At 42.2% G+C, this 11,822-nt stretch overlaps 1 protein-coding gene across 3 annotated transcripts in view; it reads left to right on the forward strand.

Moving 5' to 3' along the window:
* Positions 1-11,400, forward strand: part of FAM168B (family with sequence similarity 168 member B) — a 33,160-nt gene extending 21,760 nt beyond the window's left edge. For 2 of the 3 annotated variants that reach the window (XM_047083231.1, XM_047083233.1), the window contains exons 4-7: positions 7,453-7,595; positions 7,731-7,908; positions 9,804-9,929; positions 10,370-11,400. In XM_047083231.1, coding sequence (XP_046939187.1) covers positions 7,453-7,595; positions 7,731-7,908; positions 9,804-9,916 — 434 coding nt within the window. In that variant the 3' untranslated portion in view covers positions 9,917-9,929; positions 10,370-11,400. The remainder of the gene's footprint in view (positions 1-7,452; positions 7,596-7,730; positions 7,909-9,803; positions 9,930-10,369) is intronic. The other variant, XM_047083234.1, reaches the window with a different exon arrangement.
* Positions 11,401-11,822: the final 422 nt, after the last annotated feature.

Raw genomic sequence — 11,822 nt, forward strand, 5'->3', positions numbered from 1 at the left:
GGGGGGATATTTACTTATTTTCTAAGTTTTTATTTAAATTTCAGTAAGTTAACATACAGTGTAATATTAGTTTCAGGTGTAGTATTTAGAGATTCATTACTTAGATACGATACTCAGTGCTCAACCCAACAAGTGTTCTCTTTATTACCCATCATGCGTGTAACCCATCTCCCCACCCACCAGCATACATTTTTTTTTACTTTCTAAAAAACGTTTATGTAATTTTGAGAGAGAGGTGTGCACATGAGGGGGGAGGAGCAGAAAGAGAGAGCGAGTGAGAATCCCAAGCAAGCTCCGCACTGCCAGCACAGAGCCTGACACAGGGCTGGAACCCTGTGTCACGAACTGCAAGATCATGACCTGAGCAGAACAAGCGTCAGATGCTTAACTGACTGAGCCAGCCACCCAAGCACCCCACCAGCACACATTTTAAAGGGAGGAAAAAATGTTGCTAGGAGTGATGAAATCGTTTCCTTGGTTGCTTTGCCCTGCAGGGCTGGATGGAGGATGAATTGGGGAAGATTTGAATTATGTCCATGAAGTAAGACCCCAGGTTTGTTTAAAAAATAAACTTCATTTATGGCAGCCACACAGGAGAGAAAAGCCTTACAGTGTTACTGGGTTGTGGAGTCATGGGATCTGTTTCTGTCTTGTTTAAATTAAAGGTTTAACATGCACATAGTTTACAGATAACCTCATTCTCCTTCCCACTCCTGGTATGTGACCACTTGAGCATCCTGTGGTGAGTGGTTATTTTCTTCAACTGCTCTGACCTCCCTGGACCTGGTATCCTAGTTGAGGCCTTATCCTGGGGGTTATTCTTCTCCATCATCTTGAGTTGCTCGTGTCCTTTCCTTCTGCTTGATTCCGTGTCTTAGTTTACTTAGTTTGTTCTGCACTCACTTCAGTAGTTGGCTTATAGAATTCTGGGCTCGCAATTATTTCCTCCCAGAATTTTGAGAATATTGCTTAATTGTTTTCTAGCTTTTGTTGCTGCTGAGAATTTTGATACTTTGCTGATGCTTGATTGACTGTAATATAACCTGTGTTTCTCTTTGGTATTCTGTAATTTTTTTTTTTTTTTTTTTGTCTCCAGTGTTTTGAAATTTCATGGTGCTGTGTTTTGGTGCAGGTCTTTCCTCCTCACATACATTTTATGATCTGAATTTTCTTTTTAAATTTAAAAAAAAATTTTTTTTTTTATTAACGTTTATTTATTTTTGAGACAGAGACAGAGCATGAATGGGGGAGGGTCAGAGAGAGAGAGGGAGACACAGAATCCGAAACAGGCTCCAGGCTCTGAGCTGTCAGCACGGAGCCCGATGCGGGGCTCGAACTCACAGACTATGAGATCATGACCTGAGCCGAAGTCGGACGCTCAACCGACTGAGCCACCCAGGCGCCCCTTAAATATTTCTTAAAGATTTGTTTTCTAAGTATTTATTTAATCTCTACACAAACCATGGGGCTTGAACTCAACCCTGAGATCAAAAGTCACATGCTTTTCTGACTGAGCCAGCCAGGCACCCCTATTGTTCAGAATTTTCTAAATAAACATCTTTTATGCTCAGAAACTTACTATATAAAATCTTGTGTGGTATATAGTACTTTTAGAAGAAATGATCTATTCTACTACAAAAAGTTTTTGGCACTCAAAATTTGCAGTCTCAGAACAGTGGCCCTATACATGAGTGTTTCCCTAAGAGGAAGTCAGCCATTGGTGACTCGTTTGATGAGAGTGAAAGGAGAAGCGCTCTAATCATTTTGTTGTCTGGGTTGCATTGCTATGGATGGTCTTTTTAGGAAAGGAGAATCTGGAAAGCTATTAATATTTTTAAAAGACTGAGCAGTGAAGGTATTTGGTTTTGTATTGTGAATGGTTGACAAGTCTAACAATTATTTTAGAAGGCCATGTCAGTTTTGGATGCTGTGTGATAGGGGTGTGTGTGTATTTTAAGTTTCCTGTTGAGGGTCTCCTGTGTGACACGGTGGGTCTAGTGCTGTATAAAAAACAACAGCAGCAAAAAGAAGGTGCCTAGCCTAGCACACACTCAGTTTTTAACGTGACTGGGAGACAGGGTTTTATTTCTTGAAACTGATTTGTCTTGAGTGTTGGATAAAAGGTGCCTATATAAAAACACAAAATTTTCTGGTTAGTGTTAGGACATAGCTCATAGTTACAAGAATATGCAGTAAGATAACCTACATTAAAAACCATTGCTGTCATTAGTAGAAATGACTATTTTTCCAACATTTTATTGTGAAAATTTTCCAGTATACAGAGAAACTGAAAACAAATTCACATTGAACCTCTTGTGGACTGCCAAGATTCCACAATAAAATCTTTTAAAATCAACTTTTATTTCTGTTTAAGTTTTATTTGTTTAATCTCTGTACCTCATGTAGGACTCAAACTCAAGACCCTGAGATCAAGTGTCACATGTTCCACTGACTAAGCCAGCCAGGTGCCCCTACAATCAACATTTAAAATTTACATTTTACTTGTATCACATATGTATCCCTCTGTCTATCCTTCAGTCCATCTTACTTTTTGACGTGTTTCAAAGTAAGCTGTGGACATCAATTACACTTGACCCCATTTACTCCAGTGTGCATGTTGTTAATATTTGTTTGCAGCTCTGGGGTACCCACCTGGCTGGTTCAGTTGGTTAAGCATCTGACTCTTGATTTCAGCTCAGGTAATGATCTCACAGTTCGTGAATTTGAGCCCCAACATTGGGCTCTGCACTGATAGCGCAGATCCTGCTTGGGATTCTTCCTCTTTCTCTGCCATTCCCCCACTTGTGCTCTCTCTCTCAAAAATATATACATATTTGTTTGCAGTTTTATTTTAGTTTCGTTTTCACATGAAACTTACATATGCACAAATTTTAAATGTACGATTCAATCATAATCTCACAGGTGCATACACATAGTAGTTTTTTGGAGTCCTCTCACCATCTTCAACAAAGCATACATATGAGGCAGGTGTTACAAAAGCCACCTTAAGAGACCTGGGGCCAGCTGGAGGGATTTCTGCAACAGTAGGCCTCTGGCCTCCATTAGAAGAAGAAAGGAAAGGCATTGTAGGTTGACCGTTCATTGGTTGTGAGTGAAGGACTTCACCTTCTTTCAGTGCATGTGGTTGACCAAAAGAGTGATTCTGAATCAGAGAACCTCTCTGTGGAGGGCTGTATGCCTGGGTCTTCATTGTTTTGGATTTATACTGTATTCCTGGAAGCTCACTCAGGTTGGCAGCTTCCACCTTGTATGCAGTTCAAAACTCCAAGCTCTTTTTGCAGTTTGAACAGTGACAAAATGGTCTTGGACTTACTTGTTAGGAATAGTGATAAGTTTTTTAGAGGCTCTCTTTTCTCCAATTTTTCATCCAGGTCATGAATTTGTTGCTTGTGTGTTTTCACTTCCTCAAATAGCTTCTTCTTTTTCTGAATTAGTTTATTGTATTAGGATCAGTGAGATGATGGTGCATGGTGGGCACGCTTGTGACCAGTCATGTTGATGGAAGCACTGCACCTGAGGAGAGTGGCTATTCGTTGTTGCCACTTAGAGTTAACCTCGCAGTTAAAATGAATTTCAGAATAATTTAGGGAAACCTGGAAGGGTCTTTTCACTCTTCAGGGTGAAAACAAAGTAGTTGAGCTTGGGAGTTGCCTGGTTTGGACAAAGGAGTCAGGACTCACAGTCAGGTCTGGGTTTGTACCTGCTCTACTACTTGGGACTGGGTGACCTTTTGGACAGTATCATCTTTATCAGCATCTTCATAATGAACGCCATGAAGGGCATTCTGTGGAGTGAACCTAGGCACACAAAGTACAGGACAGTTAGAAGAACTTCCAAGACTGACTTGGTCCTTGTCAAAGGGGGATTTCTTTCATGTGACTTGAGAAAAGCATCATTTAGAGCTGGTGTACTTCCTGGGAGTCATTCATTTTCTTTCTCTCTCTTAAACTTTTTTTTTTTAAGTTTATTTATTTATTTTGAGAGAGAGTGAACAGGGAGGATCACAGAGAGAGAGGGAGAGAGAATCCCAAGTAGGCTCTGCGCTGTTAGTGCACAGTCTGTTGTGGGGCTCTATCTAATAAACAGTGAGATTACGATCTGAGCCAAAATCAAGAGTCAGACCCTTAACCGACTGAGCCACCCACGCGCCCCTCTCTCTTAAATTAATAACAAAATATATGTACACTTCTAACCACAGTCCAATAATGTAATTAAAATTTTTCAACTTTTTAAAGTTTATTTAAAAAAATTTTTTTTTTATTTAAAAATTTCTTTTAATGTTGATTCTGTCTTCAGAGACAGAGAGACAGAACATGAGGGGCAAAGAGAGAGAGGGAGACACAGAATCTGAATCAGGCTCCAGGCTCTGAGCTGTCAACACAGAGCCCGACAGGGGCTTGAATTCATGAACTGAGATCATGACCTGAGCCCAAGTGCCCAAGTTGGACGCCTAACCAACTGAGCCACCCAGGTGCCCCCTTACTGTCTTAAGTCAAATCTTTTTACCATAGCCCTGGTGCTTGATAATTTCTCCCCCCCCCCACTTTATTTTGCTGTGATAAACACTGTGATGAGCATTTTTACAGTTGAGTCTGTTCCAATCTATGCTTTTTTTTGGTGGACTTAGGGGATGTAAAGACAGACATTTAATGCTAGATTGTGCCCTAGACGTGTACCCATTTGTATTCCTACAAAACAGGTATATCTTTTCTGTTCCTGTGTTGAGTATACTGTCAGTAGAACTTTCTCCTTGGTTTTTTCCTTCTCCCCCAAATGCCCCCTGCTCCTACCCCACACACACATACATGTATCAGGTCTGGAAATGAGGTCAGATCTTTGTGGAGGATGGACTGGTCCATAGTAGTGTCACATCTTGACTGCTGCGGTCAGGGCTAGAACACTGCTTGGTTCCTCCCTGTGCCAGGTCAAAAGTGGGTTTGAATTAAAGCCTTTTTTTCTTTTCTTTTTAAATTTTATGTTAGTTTCAGGTGTACAACATAGTGATCCAGTTCTGTCTGTGTGCTATACAGCACAATAAGTGTATTCATCATCTCTCATCGTACAGTGTTATTACAATGTTACTGACTGTATTCTTTGAGCTGTACTTTTTATTCCTCTCCATGACTCACTTATTTTATAACTGGAAGTTAGTACTTCTGAATCCTCCTCACCTTTTCACCCATTACCATTGCCTGCCCAGCCCAGCAACCACCACTTTGTTCTCTACTTATGAGTCTGTTTCTGGTTTTTGTTTTGTTTTGTTTTTTAGATTGCACATATAAGTGAAATCACATGGATCTTACGGTATTTGCCTTTCTCCGTCTAACTTCACTTAACATAATGCTCTCTAGGTCCATTTGTGTTATTGGAAATGACATCTCATTCTTTTTTTTGTAGTTGAGTAATATTCCACTGTGTGTGTGAGAGTGTGTGTGTGTGGATGTATGTGTACATACATATACATGACATCTTTATCTGTTCTGTCTTTGGGTACTTGGGTTGCTTCCGTATGTTGGTATTGTATATAATGCTACAATAAAAATAGGAGTGTATGTATCTTTCCAAACTAGTGTTTTCATTTTCTTTGGGTAAATACCTAGTAGGGGAATTATTAGATCACATGGTATTTCTGTTTTTAATTTTTTGAAGAACCTCCATACTGTTTTCTGTACTGGCAGCACCAATTTACATTCCCACCAAGGTGTACCAGTGTTCCCTTTGCTCCACCTCCTCACCAGCTCTTACTGTTTCTTGTCTTTTTGTTAGTAGCCATTCTGACTGGTGTGAAGTGATATCTCACTTCACAAAGTGGTTTTGATTGCATTTCCCTGATGTGAATGATGTTGAGCATCTTTTCATGTGTCTGTTAGCCATTTGATCTCTTCTTTGGGAAACTGTCTATTCAGGTCTTCTGCCCACTGTTCAGTTGGGTGCTTTTATTTTGGCGTTCTTTGTGTATTTTGGATAGTAACTCCTTATCAGATTTATTTGCAGATCTCTCCTCTCGTTCAGTAGTTTGGTTGTCTTTTGTTTTGTTGATTGTTTCCTTTGCTTTGCAGAAGCTTTTTAGTTTGATGTAGTCCTAATAGTTTATTTTTGCTTTTGTTTCCCTTGCCTAAGAGATCCATAAGTATGCTGCTAAGGCTAATGTCCAAGAGATTATTGCCTGTTTTCTTTTAGGAGTTTTAAGGTTTCAGGTCTCACATTTAGGTCTTTAATCCATTTTGAGTTTATTTTTGTGACTAGTTTACGAAAGTGGTCCAATTTCATTCTTTTGCACGTAGCTGCCCAATTTTTCCAACACCATTTGTTGAAAAGACTGTCTTTTTCCCACTGTATATTCTTGCCTCCTTTGTTGTAGATTAATTGGCCATATAAATGTAGGTTTATTTCTGGGCTCTTTATCCTGTTACATTGATCTATGTGTCTGTTTTTGTGCCAGTATCACCATTTTGGTTACAGCTTTGTGTAGTATATCTTGAAATCTAGAATTGTGATACCTCCAGCTTTGTTCTTCTTTCTCAAGATTGCTGTTGCTGTTTGGGGGTCTTTAGTGGTTCCATACACAAATTTTAGTATTGTTTGTTCTAGTTATGTGAAAAATGCTATTGGTATTTTGATGGGGATTGCATTGAATCTGTAGATTGCTTTCAGTAGTATGGACATTTTAATGATACTAATTCTTCCAGTACGTGAGTGTGGTGTCTCTTTCCATTTATTTGTGTTGTCATCAGTTTTTTTTCATCAGTTTGTCCTACAGTTCTCAGAGTATACGGTCTTTTACCCTTTTGGTTAAATTTATTTCTGGATATTTTACTGTTTTCGGTGCTGGTGTTGTAAATGGGATGGTTTTCTGAATTTCTCTTTCTGCTACTTTGTTATCAGTGTATATAAATGCAACAGGTTTCTGTGTATTTTATGTCCTGCAATTTTACTGAATTCATTAATTCGTTATAATTTTTTTTTTTTTTACTTAGCGTGAGCTAGGGAGAAGGACACAGAGAGGGAGGGAGGAGGGTAGAGAAAGTGAGAAAGAGGGAGAATATTCCAAGCAGGCTCCACGCTCAGTGCGGAGCCCACAGCTGGGCTTAATCCCTTGACCCTGGGATCATGACCTGAGCTGAAATCAAGAGCTGGATGGATGCTCAACCGACTGAGCCACCCAGGCACCCCAGTGAATTCATCTATTCTAACAGTTTTTGGTGGAGTCTTTAGTTTTTGTATATAGTGTCATGTCAGCTGCAAATAGTGATAGTTTTACTTTTTCCTTACCAGTAGGGATGCCTTGTATTTCTTACCTGGTTGCTGTCGCTAGTACTTCTAGTAATGTGTTGAATAAAAGTGGTAAGAGGGGAGGGACATCCTTGTCTTGATCCTGATCTCAGAGGAAATCTCTTGGGTTTTCACTGGCCACTGGCTTCTTTGTTTCAGGTTACACTCCTGGCACACCTTACAAAGTGTCCTGTTCCCCCACCAGCGGGGCAGTGCCACCATACTCCTCCTCCCCCAACCCCTACCAGACTGCTGTGTACCCTGTGCGAAGTGCCTACCCCCAGCAGAGCCCCTATGCACAGGTAGGCCTGGGTGTGCTATGGGTCCCTTAATTAAGTGCTCTTGGGCATTGTGTGTGTGGGAAGGGTTGGTTCTCTCTGGACTCTGACCCATGAGGTATGGAGCCCTGTGGTATTTGTCTCTCTTCCTCCCTGCAGCAGGGCACGTACTACACACAGCCCCTGTATGCAGCACCCCCTCATGTCATCCACCACACCACGGTGGTGCAGCCCAACGGCATGCCAGCAACAGTGTACCCTGCTCCCATCCCTCCACCTAGAGGCAATGGCGTCACCATGGGCATGGTGGCTGGGACCACTATGGCCATGTCAGCAGGTGAGTCCTTGACCCTGGGTTGCCTGTTTTATGAGAGCCAGGAGACAGGAGAGCTCACTAATTCTCTGACCCTTGGTTTGATTTTTCAATGGCTTGAGTTGTGTGGAAGGACATACTCTTTGGGAAAGGAACAGCATATGATCCTTCTTTCCCTTCCTTTCATTTCTTCCCCTTCTTCTTTTGGTTGAGAGGAGAGGTGTGACCAGCCAAGAACCAAGTACCCTCCCCATAGGGCATGAGTGGATAGTGATCAATGTATTAGACAGGTGAGCTGAGCCCTTAGCAGTAGGGCTGAGGGGCATACCAGTGAACATACCAAGCTTGGGCAGAAGGTGATCACTTTGTATCTGGGTGGGCTGGCCTTCCTGATAACTCCCCTTTAGTGTAGGCTGCAGGGCAAGTTGTGTGAATGTTGGTGTTTGCATGAATCTAGGAAAGCTGGCTTTGTGTTCATGGACATAACAGCCTCTTATAGAAAATCTTTGGCATTGGTCACCTTTATTTCCCAAGGCTTCCCTTTCCCTTGCTCTGGAAAATACATCACAGAGAGATGAGACTCCTGGCTAGGATGTGCATATCTCCCTGTGAGCCCCCAGTGGGCATATGGGTTGTCTGTGGCACGCAGCCAAGTACGGAAGATGTCATTGCTTGCCCATGGCTGTGTGTGTGTGTTTTAATATTGTTCCCTTCCTTTCTCTTTTTTTTCCCCCTTTAACTCCAATATAGGGAGATTGTGCCAGAGAGAAAGGTGTGTTAGGATACCATGTGTGTTTCTGCTCAGAGTCTCCCTTGTATTTGGTTTTCCCATACTTTTCTGTGAAGGCACAGACAGAAACTGCATGTTTGAGGCACGTGAAGGGAGAGATGGCAGGCCCTGGGTTGGTTGTGGGCAGGAAGATGGGAAGTGAAGAAAAGCAGGGTGAGGCCGTTAGGTTGGAGGTTATGCTGATTTACAGATGGACTCAGTTGCTGAGTTTTCTGCAGATATAGGGAAAATACATTTATCTTCATGTACTTACAAGGTCATGTAGTTTAGAATCTCCCTCCTTCCCTCTCTTTAATTTTTACTATCTTAACCATTTTTAACTGTATTAGTTGAGTAGTGTTAAGTATTTTCACATTGTTGTAAAACAGATCTCTTTCACCTTGCAAAACTGAAGATCTGTGCTCATTAAATAACAGCTCTCTTTTTCCCCTGCCCCACCCTCCCACTCCCCAGCCCCTGGCCACCACCATTCTACTTTCTATCAGTTTGACTACTTGAGATACCTTATGTAAGTGGAATCCTATTGGGTGTGTCTTTCTGTGACTGGCTTATTTCACTTAGCATGACATCCTGTATATTCATCCATGGGTAGCATGGACAAACTTCCTTCCTTTTAAAAAATTTTTTCATTGTAAAAGCTTATTTATTTGGGGAGGGGTGTTTGGAGGGACAGAGAGGGAGAGAGAGAGAATCTCAAGCAGGCTCTGCACTGTCCCTGAGGAACCCAATGCAGGGCTCAAACTCATGAACTGGGAGATCCTGAGCTGAAGTCCAGTGCTTAACTGACTAACCTACCCAGGCACCTGAATATCTTTCTTTTTAAGGGTAAATAATGATTAACTTGTTGATTATCATCTGATCTGCAAAAATCATTGAGTATGCTTATATGAAGGGAAGGCACAGAGCCTTCTACAGACATTATCATATGAGCTTGCTGTGTTTATACAACTTTGAGTTGTGTATGATCTGAATTCTGACAGCAGTCTAGGTCATGACCACCCCTCTTCCTGTTAAAGCAGGACAGGCCAGAGCTCTCTTTTCAAAAGGCAGCATGGAGCTGCGTGGTGACATAGGCTAGCCTCATGTAGGTAGTGCTGCCTGCCATTGAGACAGCTGCTCTTTCTTCCAGGTACCCTGCTGACCGCCCACTCCCCAACTCCTGTTGCCCCCCACCCAGTCACTGTGCCCACGTATCGGGCCCCAGGAACGCCTACCTACAGCTACGTGCCCCCTCAGTGGTGATCACCCTGCAAATGTAAGTGACTGGTGAAACCTGGGTTGGCTTTTTTTCCAGTACAGAATGACAAATCTACTATATTTTAAGCACTAACAAGAAAAATGCTTAAATGCCCCTCTTAATCCAAGGGCAGTGTAGCATTTAAAGATTTGTTCTTATTTGGACTCTTAGAAAGTAGAAGGAAGGAAACCATTGAGTACTTGCTGTGTACACTATATACTTTGTTCCTTTCCTAGTCTGTGCTCTAATCTCCTACTGCCTCCTACAGGAACTAGGATTCTGGTTGTAACCAGGAGTCTCTCTAAGGTGTGTGGCAACCAGGAGCAGTGGCCTTTCCCACTGCTGCCCTTTCTGGTCCTAGTGGGTTTTGTCCTCCTTGACTTAAATGAAATTCCTTTTTGGAGCAGCGGTGCCAGGGGTGCTCCGTGTGACCATGTTTGTCTTTCTCCCCCTGCCAGGTTTGAGGATGGAGCTGTGCAGTCACATCTTGGAGGTTCCACAGCTGGTGCTGCAGGCCTCGCGCCTCCAACCTGGACTTTCTTCTTAATGCTCTCGACACTTAGCTAACACTACTCTGGCCCGGCCCAGCAGGTCCCAGCGCCATTAGTTTCCAACTGACTCTGTGGGTTGGTCTTAAAGCAATTCCTGTTTTGTGGGCTGCCTGGCAATTTTTTAGCTAACTGTAATGATAAAAAGGGAGTATTAATCTATTCTGAATCATATCTAGTTGAATGCATGTTTAAAAAAAACAAACAAAAAACAAAGCTTGCTCAATCTACCTGCAGTGACTGATGCAAAACCATCATATGCAAAACCCAAAGGAATGGAAAAGCATTTTACAACTTGTATCACTAATGCACTGTTGTAATGTATGCAGAGTCTTCAAGTTATAAGTGTTAAAGTGAATTTCTTCATAGAGTATCTGAAATCCCTTGGATGATTCTTCAGCCTTTGGGGTTGATGTGGGTTGCCAGTTGGTAACGTGGACTTTGAGTTTTCAGCCATCTGTTTCTTTCACACTGACTGCACGGGAAGAGAGTCGCAGGGACAGGGAAAGTGCAGGGTGGGCCACCACTGCCTGGGGCACAGCCAGCTTTCTGGACGTCCCTTTCCTTGCCGTTTAGGCTTGCCTAAACATTGTGGTGTGGACATTCTTAGAGATGATCATGAAAGTATAGAGTTGTATGGCCAGTACAGTTAGGGGCAAGAGGTTGTCTGTGTATCAGCAAAGCAGTTTTCTCTGCCATCTCAATTTTCATTACAAGTCTCCTACACGTAGAGATGAGGTTTTCTGTGTCTTTATTGGGAAAGTCTTATGTAGAACTAAATTATTTTCCTGGGATGGAAGATGTGTGAAGGAGAAACAGTCACACTTGGAGGAGGTATTGGTTTCTCCTTTGTTTAGCTTAGAAAACCATTCGTCCCTCCTGCCCCCAGAAGTTTCAATACGGAAAACATATGTAGGCATTGCTGTCCTCTACCACTCCCCCACCAACGAAGGGCAAAGATTTCAGCTGTCTGTTACGAAGAAAGTTAAATATTTAAAAGAACTATTAAAAGGGAACAAAACTCGATTTGAAATTGTTTCTTGTAGAGAGGCAGGGCTGTGGCTGTGTTTCAGCCCATCCACCTGAAGGGGCCTTGTCATCTGACACCATCTGGAGGAGACTTCTGGAGATGGGTCTGGGGAGGTGTGAGGGAGGGGCTGGTGCCTCTGGTCTGTGAGCCTTGTCTGCCATCTGTAGCTGAGGGCTCTCAGCACAAAGCAGGTATGGACAGCAAGGGCCCAGGCAGCATCAGAATGCATTTGCCTGCCAGGATTTATTTAGAAAGGAATTTGTGTTTAAAGTCAGAATATTGTATATAAGAAATGAAGGGTTTTTTTTTTTTTTTTTTTTTTTTTTTTTTTTT

This window comes from Lynx rufus, unplaced genomic scaffold, assembly GCF_022079265.1.
Source record: "Lynx rufus isolate CCGP_SWC_20201006 ecotype Redwood Valley unplaced genomic scaffold, mLynRuf1.p SCAF_2, whole genome shotgun sequence".
Lineage (NCBI taxonomy): Eukaryota > Metazoa > Chordata > Mammalia > Carnivora > Felidae > Lynx > Lynx rufus.